This window comes from Ambystoma mexicanum, chromosome 4p (assembly GCF_040938575.1).
Source record: "Ambystoma mexicanum isolate Mex_15411 chromosome 4p, UKY_AmexF1_1, whole genome shotgun sequence".
Lineage (NCBI taxonomy): Eukaryota > Metazoa > Chordata > Amphibia > Caudata > Ambystomatidae > Ambystoma > Ambystoma mexicanum.
This window is the reverse complement of record NC_090927.1, coordinates 771,265,067-771,277,698: the sequence shown is the minus strand read 5'-3', so window position 1 is coordinate 771,277,698 and position 12,632 is coordinate 771,265,067. Positions and strand designations below refer to the sequence as shown.

The window sequence follows — 12,632 nt, the reverse complement described above, 5'->3', positions numbered from 1 at the left end:
TTAAAAGCAAACGGCAAGATTGTACATTTGGCAAAGTACGTTTATTGGACATCAAATGTTTAGAGAATATTCAGCGATTTGCATTTTTCTTTGCTCTCGATCCAAATTAGTTCGTCTTGAGGGAAGCGATGTTCGTGTGCAGTACACAGGGTGTTGGTTTACGATAAAAATAAGCTCTTCTGTCGCACTGATAATCGCATGGCTGTTCCAACAACGAGGCACTAGGCCACCACAACGGTAGGTATGTTGCATCTAACCGTTAGTACCGCGTAAGGGCATACTTGTACTTGGCGATCGTCCCATAAAATGGTCAGGGTGGTAACGTTGTTCACGCGGAGAAGCAACTGGCGGCTGTAGAAGCCGTCCGCCGGTGTCTGGTACTCGTGACACAGACAGTAGTGAATGATGTACCTAAAAACATAAAAAATTAAATTAGTCTCACCATCAGATCCTTATTAAAAATATTCATTTCATAGCGAGGACAGCGCTACTGGGTGTACACAAGTGTTTAAAGGCGTGGCGAGGCATGGAGGGGGGGGGAGTGGAGTACAAGGTAAGTAGCATAAAATAATAAATAAATAGGGCCAGCTGGTGGCAAGTGCAAGGTAAGTGCAGAACAAGTGCTGGGAAGGGGGGGCTGTAGGATACTGAGACAGTCCCCGAGTGCAGGGGTTGACAGGGAGGCAGTGCAGGTGGAGAGTGGAAGGGCCCAGGACCGAGGTCGCAGACAGTGGACCAGTTGTAGCAGGGGAGAGGGAGAGAGAAAGCAGAAGCAAAGAGGAAGGTTTTGAGGTGCTTCAGTAAAAGCAGATGTTTCTCCTCCAGATAGTGCGCGGTAGAAAACACTATGCCACATAGAACGAACAAGTACAACTGAACCCGTCTTTAAAGCCACTGTATAGTAATGAAATTGCGGTATAAACTCATCAAAAGTTACTTACATTATATTTGCATTTTCCATTGTGTCTCTGTGTAGGGCAGACCCGAAACACCACTCCTTCTTTGCCGACGTTACTTCTTCTAATGAACGTGGCTCATCGTTTCGTTTCTGAAATTTTATTCATTATCTTTTCTTAGTCTTTCAGGATGGTCCCGGCCTGTCAAGGTCAAATCACAATAGAACCTTATATTGGGTCGTGGGCCGTTCCGCCACCCGAGCAAAACATCAAAGCAGCTGACCTTCACTTTGAGCGAGCACACATTTCTAGTTACCTCCAGTTAGTGTAAGGGCATCTTGTCTGCGTGCCTTTTTTTTTATTGTCCCTATGGGTCGGCCATGTGTTTGTAATACGGAAACATTCTATAATTTTTGTAAAAATGATTTATATTACTGTTTGGTTTAATTGCAATGGGCCTGCAACATGAGGAGACTCGAGAGAACAGACAATCGAATTACAATCATTTAAACCGTGATGTGTATTTCTCAATGAGCTCTGCTTTAGGTGGACATGGAACAGAGGCAATGTTGGGTGGCAATGCAGTTGTCCCCTGCATAGGTTCGTTCACCACTCCATGTATGTGCCTATCGAGGACATCTACGATAAGTCTCTCAATAAACTCATATTGCATATCCTCAAACACTGGTTTGATCACCCATTGTTTACTTCTTTTAGTGAAGGCCTTATTGTAGCGAAGCGTCCCTAAAGTTCCGGTCGTCCTACTTTGTTGACGGCCAACATTATGGTTATGTGCCAAGACCGCTAGAAGAGTCCGATTTATCATGCCTTCCATGCCAAAATGCAATCTTTTGGGCCTGTACTTTAGGCACATATTGTGGAACACCTCCAAATCTCCTGTGTGGCAGAATTCCGTGAGTCCCCTCAAATCTCTTGTTATAGTTTTATCAAATACAATCTTTTCAATGGCCTTGTGAGTGGGTGATGAAGGAATCAACCACTTCTTCTTCCGTGCCTCCTCTGTGGGCAAATGGCCATGTTCACATTTGTGGAAATGCTCATTTGTCGACCATCGATGTACGTTGCTACAGTGCAACATTACTGACCGCCATTTTTCCAGTAGAATTTCCAACGACCCTTCACATGTTTTTGAGCTCCACCAAAGATGGTTGCTGATTGACTTGGACCACTGTGAAATACCTTGCATATCTTTTTTTTTTCCTGCAGCCGACAATTTTTTATTGATTGATTTTGCAAGATGCCAAACGTCAAATTGGTGATTTATATTTTTGTACTGTTCTCTCATTGTCTTGGCAATTGAAACGTGTCTGTCCGTGGCTATCAGGTCGATCACCATTCCCCGCGATTGTAGTTCTTGCAATGATGCTACAAAGCCAACTTTCTCCATGGCCACTGAGGATGTACTTTGTGACACCTGCACGACCACCGAACTCACAATTTTCTTACTTTCCATGTCCTGAAAGTGGTAGGTGCAGTACTTGGCTGAAAATCCTGGACTGTCGCATTGTCCATCACCGGCTAGCCTGAAGCGTTTGCCCGCGAATGTACTTTCCATTGACATTTTTTCCATTCTCCAAGCTTCGCTGATGGCTGGAAATAGATAATCGGTTTGGTATTTGTAGAACTGACTTTTCGCAATGAAATGGATTCCCACAAACTGAAAGAAATACTGTAACTTTTTAAAACTTGAACCACTAAAAAGTGCGGCCGCTGCACAAAGTAGATTGCCTGCTGGCAGTTGCCCCAGCATGGGTTGTGCAGACCATGCGAACGGATGATATTGTGTACAGGTGGCATGTATTTTAAGGTTAGTGCCTCGAATTGCACGAGTCACATTAATCAATGGCTCCCCACATACTTCCCCACCAACCCAATGCCCACATTTCATCATCATAATAATATCCATCAAACAGCTATCGAATACAATGAATTTGGCCTCTTTCCTTATACTGTCACTCTGCATCCCAGCTGGTTCGGCCTGTAACGTTGAGGACATGTCACTCGCATGAAAGGTACAATCTCTGATATCGTCTTCCGCTATGCTGAGTGATATTGATGGTGTTTCATTGTCGTCCACTTCATTCTCTTCCATTGCAACATCTGTTCCTTGTCCGGAGATGGGAGAAAAAAACAATGTCTTCAACTTTCGCGTGCTCTTATTTTTTGCGGGTGTGGATTCTGTGAATTGATCTACGACTGCATCCAAACTACCAGGAGGACATTCACTATCAATGGCTGGTGGTGGTATAGCTCCGTTGTCAATCACTTCATATTCTTCCCATTGGCACGATGCATCTCCAGTCTCAAGTCCCTGCCAAAAGGTTTGACAAGCAACATCTCTCGTTCGCTTCACTGTCTGTGTAGATCTAGTTCTTACACCCACTCGCAACTAGAGGACAGATTAGAAAAGGGATGTTCAGTTTAAACACAACTTACAGTATTGAACTATTGACAGTGAAAGACAACATAATATAGTGAACAGGACACTAACCTTCTTTTGCTTTCTTTTCTTTGAAACTTTCTTTCCTCGAACTTCAACATCTGGACGCTGTTGCTCCGTCTCGTGTGTGCATGTCTCCACTTCCTCTCGCGCTGCAACGACTATACTTTCATGATAAGCACATCCATCACTCACTGAGGCTCCATCGACTCGCTGAAACATAGAACTTTCATTAGTATGTATAATAATATTGAAAACACAAAATGTACTTGGGGACCAATACCCATACGTACATCTCAATAGCAAAACACGAATGAACGCATTGTGTAGAACATTCAAACGACAATAGTTCACGCATTGTTGATCTAGTTAGATTGAACTGTCAAGATCCATACCTCGGGCTCCGCATAGACTTCCATTGATGATATTATTGAAGATGACGCTTCAGCAACTCCCTGAAACACAGTAATTGCATTAGTATGGTTTTCTATTTTGTTTAAAAGAACATAAACTTTCTGCAGGCGTCAACGGCTCATCTAAATAGACCTGCACAAATGATCAGTTGTCTAAAATAAATAATGGATATCCAAATATGATTCGATTTGCTCCATCGTTGGAAGTGTCACCACCCAGAGATCTGCATCAACTACTAGGGGTGATGTTCTTGTTGAAGAAGCTCCGTCAGCTCCCTGAAACATAGTACTTGCGTTAATAAAGAAGGAAGTATAGCGGATGTAATCACGTCATTTGATCTCGCATGATTGATCTGTCAGTATCCATACCTCGAAATGCATAAGAACATCAAGGGACGCTGTAACTGCGGTGCACACTTCTGCAAGCTGTTGCGCCGACCCGTAACTGCATGCTCCCCCTTCCTCTTGGACTAATGCTCCATCGACTCCCTGAAACATAGGACTTTCATTAGTAATGAACACAATATTGAAAAAAGAAGACACATAGGAGGGCGACGACAGAAGGACATACCAATGGCTAAAAACGAAAGAAACATTGTGTGTAACAATCACGCTACAAGAATGCAAGATCTGATGATCTCCATCGATGGAACTGTCCGGAAACGTACCTCGAGCATCTGAGTGACATCTACGGTTGTCGTCAATGCGTTGGACTCCTCAGCATCTCCCTGAAAGACAGTACTTGCATTATTTTGGATAACAATAATTATAACTGAAAACAAAGACTAGAGGACGAGTACTGTGGTGTACCATTAGGTAAAATAATTACACGATCAATTAAAACTATTGATTTACATGCCTAAAACAAGTCAGTGTCAGAATAGCTAAGTAAGATTACCCGATAGGCGCTTGAAGTGGCTGATGACTGCAATAACGACACGGATGGAGAATCTTCAGCCTTCATATTGAGTGGATACATAAATGGGGAAATTATTGTTAGCTAATGCTACACACTACCGCAATGCCGAGAGATAAATACGTAAACTTGACTCACCAGTGGAGGGATGTGGACGAATAGAGTGGGAATAGCGGTTGAGAGCAATTTTCGCCTCGCTCGCGGTGTTTTCGTCCTTATTAGCAATGATGTGGAGTACATGTCTGGGCTAAAGTGCCTGCTGCAGATGCGGTATCGATCACCCCTCTTGTCCGCAAAGACTTCTAGGACTCTACTTTCTATCTCAGAGGCTGGATATCCGCAATATCGGACCCATTCTCTTATCTGATCTATTGTCTTAGGGAAAACATGCATTATAGTACCTTCAGATTTGTTATGGGTCTTCGAAGGGCAACCGCCAATGGAACAGGCAGGCATTATGGAAAGTTCTGAAAAGTAAAGATCAACAATTCTCTATGAATACCAATGTGTTAAAACATTAAATGACACATAAAAGGTTCAATGCAAGGTCCGTTTTGGTTCTTGGAACTATACATGTTATTCACATGCGGATAAGTATTTCAATAACTTTCAAAAAATAGAAAAAGTAATTTGACTAAACTCAGAACATGTGACTAGTTCCTTGCATGTACTGTCGTGAACGAAAAGAAAACATGGATGCAATTTGATGACTACTAGCAAATAGATATAAATTAAAAAATTGGACGCAAAATGATTATGGTACATGGACTTACCTTGACGAACAAACAGTTAGATGCAGGGATCAGAGTAGTTTCTTGTCGTAGAACAGGGAGCAGTTCACAGGTTGCAAACTGACGAGTTTGCTCAAAGTGGTCACGGAAGTTCACAGAGACGAAGAGCAGATAACCAGCACCTTCACGGGTTGACTAGCAAAGCGCAAAGAAGTTCTCATTAGAAATATGAAGTGGGTTATAAAGAATTCGAAACAGGGGTGTGTTTGTGAATGAATGACGTGTATATGTCGTGGCATTATGCGGTCTGCAGGGGGCCGTCCAGCGTGAGGGGGGATGCTTGGCAGGAGACACGGGGTCTGGAGGTAGACATGGGAACAACAACCCATGCTCTATAGACCACTTTGAAGTGTACATGGTCTTTGGCACCTCTTGGCCTTTATCGCTCCCTGACAGCTCCACTTGCCAGCACAAGTACCCCGGTGCGAACTGCCTTTGATAGGGCGGGGGGTGGATCGGGGCGGTGGTCGTGCAGACAAGACACAGGAAGACTCGTGAATGGAGACACACTTATGTGGATTGCAGGGGGCCGTCCAGCGTGAGGGGGGATGCTTGGCAGGAGACACGGGGTCTGGAGGTAGACATGGGAACAACAACCCATGCTCTATAGACCACTTTGAAGTGTGCATGGTCTTTGGCACCTCTTGGCCTTTATCGCTCCCTGACAGCTCCACTTGCCAGCACAAGTACCCCGGTGCGAACTGCCTTTGATAGGGCGGGGGGTGGATCGGGGCGGTGGTCGTGCAGACAAGACACAGGAAGACTCGTGAATGGAGACACACTTATGTGGATTGCAGGGGGCCGTCCAGCGTGAGGGGGGATGCTTGGCAGGAGACACGGGGTCTGGAGGTAGACATGGGAACAACAACCCATGCTCTATAGACCACTTTGAAGTGTACATGGTCTTTGGCACCTCTTGGCCTTTATCGCTCCCTGACAGCTCCACTTGCCAGCACAAGTACCCCGGTGCGAACTGCCTTTGATAGGGCGGGGGGTGGATCGGGGCGGTGGTCGTGCAGACAAGACCCGTTTGCCGCAGGGCCTCACCAAGGAGAGGCCATCTAACTGAATGTAAGAGGATGGCTGCAGGATCTACTACATGGAATGCAGGGGGGTGAGTTTATAAATACCTCACCCTCCCAGGAGAATATACACTAGATTCATTTAAAAAATCAAAACAACCATTGTTAAAATATATGTTGGGCTTTATTTTAGATTTTAATTAAACATAAATAATAAACATTACACATTGTAAAGTTGAGGTTGCAGCACATCGAGGGAAAATCCGCGGTATTGTCCACTGTCACTGGGGAAATGTTGTCTAATGGCAAGTACCGCACAGGCAGGTATTACTCTCCGAACGCGGTGTCCGAGCCTCCCGTGAAGCCACCAAGTGAAGCAACGATAGGCCACCAGCCTGTACCACCTGTGAAAAAAAAAGATGCAAACTGTATTAAACTGACCAAACTTTCTTATCAATGTCGATTCAGGTAACACATGTCATTTTTCTTAGAAAAAAATTATATCTAGAAAATGCACTATATGGAACAAATTTACATGCGTTCGAATGATATGTAAATGTAATTTTATATGTGGGAGACGACCATGAAATAGTGGTGGCATCACTGACATCACAAACAGAGTATACTTACTCGTTACTCGGATTACGCGGACGAACAGTGCCGCGAAGTTCGTGCATAAGCACCATCATCATCCTCAACACGGTCCGTGAGAGGCAGGCTTCCCTGAACTCTGGCAGCTCGGTGATGCATTGCGGACTTTGCTCGCCTTCCTGCAGACTTTGCTCGCTTTCCGAAATGTAGGCCAAGCACCCGGAATTTTCACGGCAGCAGCAGTTCTCCTCCTCAGTTGGCATTAGCTCGCACCGATTGCACGTGCACCAGGTGGAGACGCCGTCCATGCGACATGGTCCAGGCTCTTCATCCGTTGACTGGTCCTCCCAACTGCCGTCCGAATCCCCATCGTTTTCGCGTGCTTGACTTTCCAGTAGTTCTTCCTCGGTGTACTCGGGCTCGTACATATACGGCATTATTGTGGCCATTGTGCGGTAAAGATAGTAAAATAATTTACAGAGATGGTACAGGTGTTCACACGGGCTACAAGCGGCGAAGGTAGCTGACCAGAGCACTGAAACGAGTCACAGAATACTCAAAGTAACACAGAGAGAGGAATGGAATCGAAAATCTGCTGCTGTGTGTTGTGAAACGGTCTGTTTATACTTATTGGGGAAAGAGGCGTCCTGCCATTTCCATGGCAACACGTCAATAGCTGAGGCGCAGCGATTGTTGACACGAGACGTGCTTGAAATGAGCAGTACGCGTCTGCTGATGTCAGGCTCAGGGGCGGGGGATTTGATTTAGTGCCGCAAAGGCAGGTGAGCCAGGTCGATGCGGCGGAATGATAGGATTATCACAAAATGGAGGCTGATTTCGAGTGCGATAATGGGCGAAAAGTCGGGTAAGGTCCATAGGAAAGTTTCCTACGATCTACCGATTTATGCTTACAAACACATGGCCGACCCGTAGGGACAATAAAAAAAAAGTCCCGGAACTATCCTTTAAGATTTGACCCTAGTGACATCACTGCACTGAAAATGTAAAGTCTTGTTTTCTCGTCTTCGCTCTCCAACTCCATGAAATTATCCACTTTTGCTGACGCCTAGATTAAAGCTCTGTACACTAAGTGTAATACTCCTGGTTAACCACTGGTAAACCACTAGTTGGTGAACTATGCAAAGTATGTGATTTAAAAAGATTAAAAAGCTGCAACAATCATGGGTAACAGAAACAAATAAGTTTGAAATGGCTATTGAAAGTAATGTCAGGACATGAGAAATCTAAACATTATTGAGGAACCTCGCAAGGCTAAAGGAAAGAATTGCCAAATTATGTACCTAAAAGGTACAGCGCAATTAACACGCTGTATACTATAGTAGATGACACAGTTTTACTTCTAAAGAAAACATTTTTAGCATGTAGTTAGAGTTACCTTTTTGTCTTCCCACTCTCTCTGATAACTGTTTTGCCCATTTGGAAAGTGAAGGTTACCCTGGGTGCCTGGAGACAAAAGTGGAGGCTGAACCTTGCTAAGAATCTTTGAGCAAAGTTTGAGAGAATCAGCAAGTTCGGGCAAGTGAAGAGACTGGAGATGGCTGGTCAGTGCAGAAATCATTCTTAGTAGCAGCTGTGGCAGATGTTCAGTTTGAATTTCAATGTAGGTTTCCTAGAGAATAAATGAACACGTTGTAACCCAAATCAACCAAAGAATACAATATTACTTTCATATATAAGACAGGTCCAACTCCACAAAAAATGTTCAGTGGCTGAAACCTTCCTCAGCAGCAGTACATATAATTTCAGTCAGTACTTGACAGTTTCAAATTCTTTACCTGTAATAAAAAGTGTTGCTCTGGTAATATTAAACCCTTTTACTAGTGGCCTGATGTTATTTTTTGGTATAAAATATGTTAAGTAACATAATGTGTTTGTAAATCCGTCAAATTAAAAATTGCCTCTTTGCACTGGTAGTCACACATACATATCAGAGACATGATTGTGAAAAGAGGCTACTACTGCATGAAGTTTTGATCAATCATCGGAAGGTTAAATAAGCATTTACAAAACCAATAGTTAAGGCGTTTGTACATTAAGAATATACATCTGAGCTTTTGCCAAGAATTGGCATTACATACACAGGTGTTTACATCTTTTGCCAGTTACTGACATTATTTACCCAGGCGCTCACGCACCTTTTGAAGACATATGGTCTCATTTACTTTGAAACACACTCCACTTGCCAGATGTTGCATCATACGCCCAGGCATGGCTACCATTTGGCAAACAATGCCATCATTGTCAGAGTTTTAATATTGCCAAATATTGCCAGGACATTACCAAATACTCACACTGTATGTCAGATGTTGTCCTCAAATGCCTACCTACTCATTAGCAGACTTCAGGTAGTGGAGTAATTTAGAAGGTTTTGCCATCACAGGCCTACAGCAGGGAGAGCAGAGATATTGTACTCCCCTACCGAACCTACATGTCAAGAACTGTAGTGCAGCACAGGCTCAATGCTCTTATTTTTCCCGTTCCAGCTCTCCCGCCATGGTACTGAGGCTGGAAAGCCGTAGTGCTGGTGAGGAAAGGTGAGAGCAAGAACTACACGCTTATGGCTTGTGAAGGGCCTCCTGGAAAGGGCAAATGAGTTGAGAGTGAGGCACAGGAGGTTGAAAACCAACACCTTGCTGAAGACGGATGAATAGGATGTGTTTCTGCAGGAGTGTCGAAGGTCAGGACCACCTTCAGGATTTTGGTGGACATGAAAACAGGCATTGTGTGTCTGTCAGGGTGCAGGGTGTTATTAAGGGTAGTGAGCTCTCTGTAACAGGCCCAAGGCGCAGGACAACACAAAAAAGAGCAAGACAAAACAAGAGTAAAAAACTCCAGCCTTATCGGAGGCTCCTTTGTCCATTTTGCAGGCAAAAAGACCTGCAAACCACAAATCCCAGCAGCCTCAGGGCCGGGAACTACTTTTTCACTCCCACGTTGGGAGGGGCTCGCGCATGCACGCAGGACAAAGGCACAGGGCTTGTGCTTAAGCACCCGACCAGAACGGATGCATCTTCCGGAGCTCCAGCTGATGGGGATCACGCGAGTGGCCACGCCCCAAGGAACCAGCATTCCGACCCCTTGCCCATGCCAGATAAGTACAGCAAAACCCCAGCGATGGAACTCACGCTGGATTTAGACACGTAGCAGCAGGGAGAAAGCGCAGAAGCAAGGGGAAAGCATTGGGGTTCCCAATCCTCAGAGGGGCACGCGCAGGGGGCACAGCCCAGCCACATCATGTCCCCTGCTGAGGGCAAAGCTAAGTGCCTAAACGCATTTCACTGCATTTAAATCAACAGCGATTTCGGCCCGCATGCTGCATTAAGACTAATGCACGCAGCGCCTTGCTTACAAACATACTTTCAGCCACATGCGGCAAACTTTGGCAGCACGGAGTGCTTTTCTTATCACAGCCACGTGTGGCAAACTTTGGCAGCACGATGGGTCTTATTCCTTCTTAAGTCACGTGCGGCGAACTTGGGCCACAGTTTCTGAATCTCCTACCATAGCTATGTGCGGCGGGAACTGCTGCACAATTTCTGTTTGGCATTACTAAACTGCATGAGCAGATTAACATTTAACGTGCATGTGCCTGCACTAACCAAACCCAGGGGTGGAGTGCCACAATGTTGTATGTCTGTTTACTTGTATTATACATATGTGAGGTAAAACAGGTCACTAATGCTAAACTCTCTTGCAGCATTTGAACTGCTCCGAGCTCCGGACCTGAGAGTGCGCAGGCAGGAGGCCAGCACTCACCCCCAGAGCTAAGTGCCTCTTTTGTATCAAAAGTTACTGTGTGTATGTTTGGGGGCAATAGTGTTTCTGTACTGTTGTTGTTTTCCCATATGTTCCCTTGCCTGTCCACTTCCCCTTTCCTAACCCTCATTCCGGTTACCCTCTGCTCGATACCTATTCAACCAACGAGATCCTAATCCTCTTTCCCTGCTGGGGTCTCAGAGGCCTGCGTAAGCACTGTCTTGCAGGCACCCAGACCGTAGTGGGGGTAGTTGGTTCGTGCCACTCCTGCGCCTGGAATCCAGAGCTGTGACATTGTCTTCTCTAAGGGACATTTAGATTTGTATAAATGGTATCAAATTATACAAATCCATGACACATTTCCAAATGCAAATTTGAAGTAGGGAGAAGCAGAGATGTCTCTAAACCTTGCCCCACTTTACCTATCTGCTCATCTTACTCCCTACTTTCCCCCTCACTTGTTAAGATCCTCCTTGGCTCACCTTCTTGCCACTATTCGAGTCCCCTGTGCTCCCTCTCATTTCCACTCTCTCCTCACTCCGCTACTCTGGAATACTCTTTCTATCCCTCTCCATACTACTCCACCTCTACCACTATTTAAATCCAACATCAAAGCCCTTCCCGTTTCTGAAGATCCTGTTTCCTAACACACTCTGTTACTCCATCACCATGCTTCCCCCTCTCCCTACCCTCACAGACAACCCTACACTTTTCCCTCACTGCTCACCTCCATCCTTAATTTAGCACTTCCTCCACCACCCCGTTCCCATGTTATTCTGTACTGACCTTGTCCCTGGTTTATGTTTTCACCTCCCCATGGAACAGCTGATCTTTAAGTTAAATTCCCTCACCCCACTGTCAAGAACACATGTCCTCTGCATTGTTATTAATGTTAGATTTTGTACTTGTTTTTGTGCCAAAAATGCAATGCTTTCCTGTGATTTCTATAAATAAATAATTAATATAAATCAAGGCATTCTGACATAATGGTTAATTTTATGACAACCCTCCATGGCATCCATTGTTAACAGTCTAGTACACCTAATGATATGACACAGCATAACTGCTTACCTACATTTAAAATCCATATGTACAAAACCCTTAGCCATTAGATGACATGGTTATTGCAACTTGGTGTTCTTACACAGTTAATGATTACGCATGTGCTTCCTGTCCCAAAACAAATTATAAGTTACTCACCGTAGTGACTAACGTACTCTTAGTCCATAGTCCCCTTTCCTCCATACTTTATGGGCGTCCCTTCCAAGGGACGGCAGACAGAACCTTTTTCACCAGAAAAAACCTTCTTCCCCTATAAATTTAGAGGCGCGGCCCAGGGAGCACACCTCAGTCCCCATTGACTCGTCGACAATAGATTTAACATTGCCTAATGACAACAGTATTATTAGGGGGGAGGTTGGTGGGCCGTATGGAGGAAAGGGGACTATGGACTAAGAGTACATTAGTCACTACGGTGAGTAACTAATAATTACTCTCACGTCCCGTCCCCTTTCCTCCATACTGTATGGGCGATTACAACTGATTGTAGCCCCAGGGTGGAGAGGAGACCCTCCTTAAGCAAATAGGTTCCTGAGAACCGCCTGTCCAAAAGCTGCATCAGATCTAGAGCCGGCATCCAAACAGTAATGCTTGCAGAAAGCCGTGGGAGAGGCCCAAGAGGCCGCCCTTTTTATGACTTGCCAAGGGACATGGCGCTGGAATGCGATGGCTGTTGCCTTGGCCCCGACTACGTGGGCATGCATGT

General features: G+C 45.0%; 1 protein-coding gene across 5 annotated transcripts in view; it reads right to left on the bottom strand.

The window, feature by feature from the left end:
- DOP1A (DOP1 leucine zipper like protein A) overlaps positions 1-12,632 on the bottom strand; it is a 2,904,166-nt gene that overhangs the window by 1,905,191 nt on the left and 986,343 nt on the right. For all 5 annotated transcript variants that reach the window (XM_069606322.1, XM_069606321.1, XM_069606320.1 and 2 more), the window contains one exon: positions 8,487-8,720. In XM_069606322.1, coding sequence (XP_069462423.1) covers positions 8,487-8,720 — 234 coding nt within the window. The remainder of the gene's footprint in view (positions 1-8,486; positions 8,721-12,632) is intronic.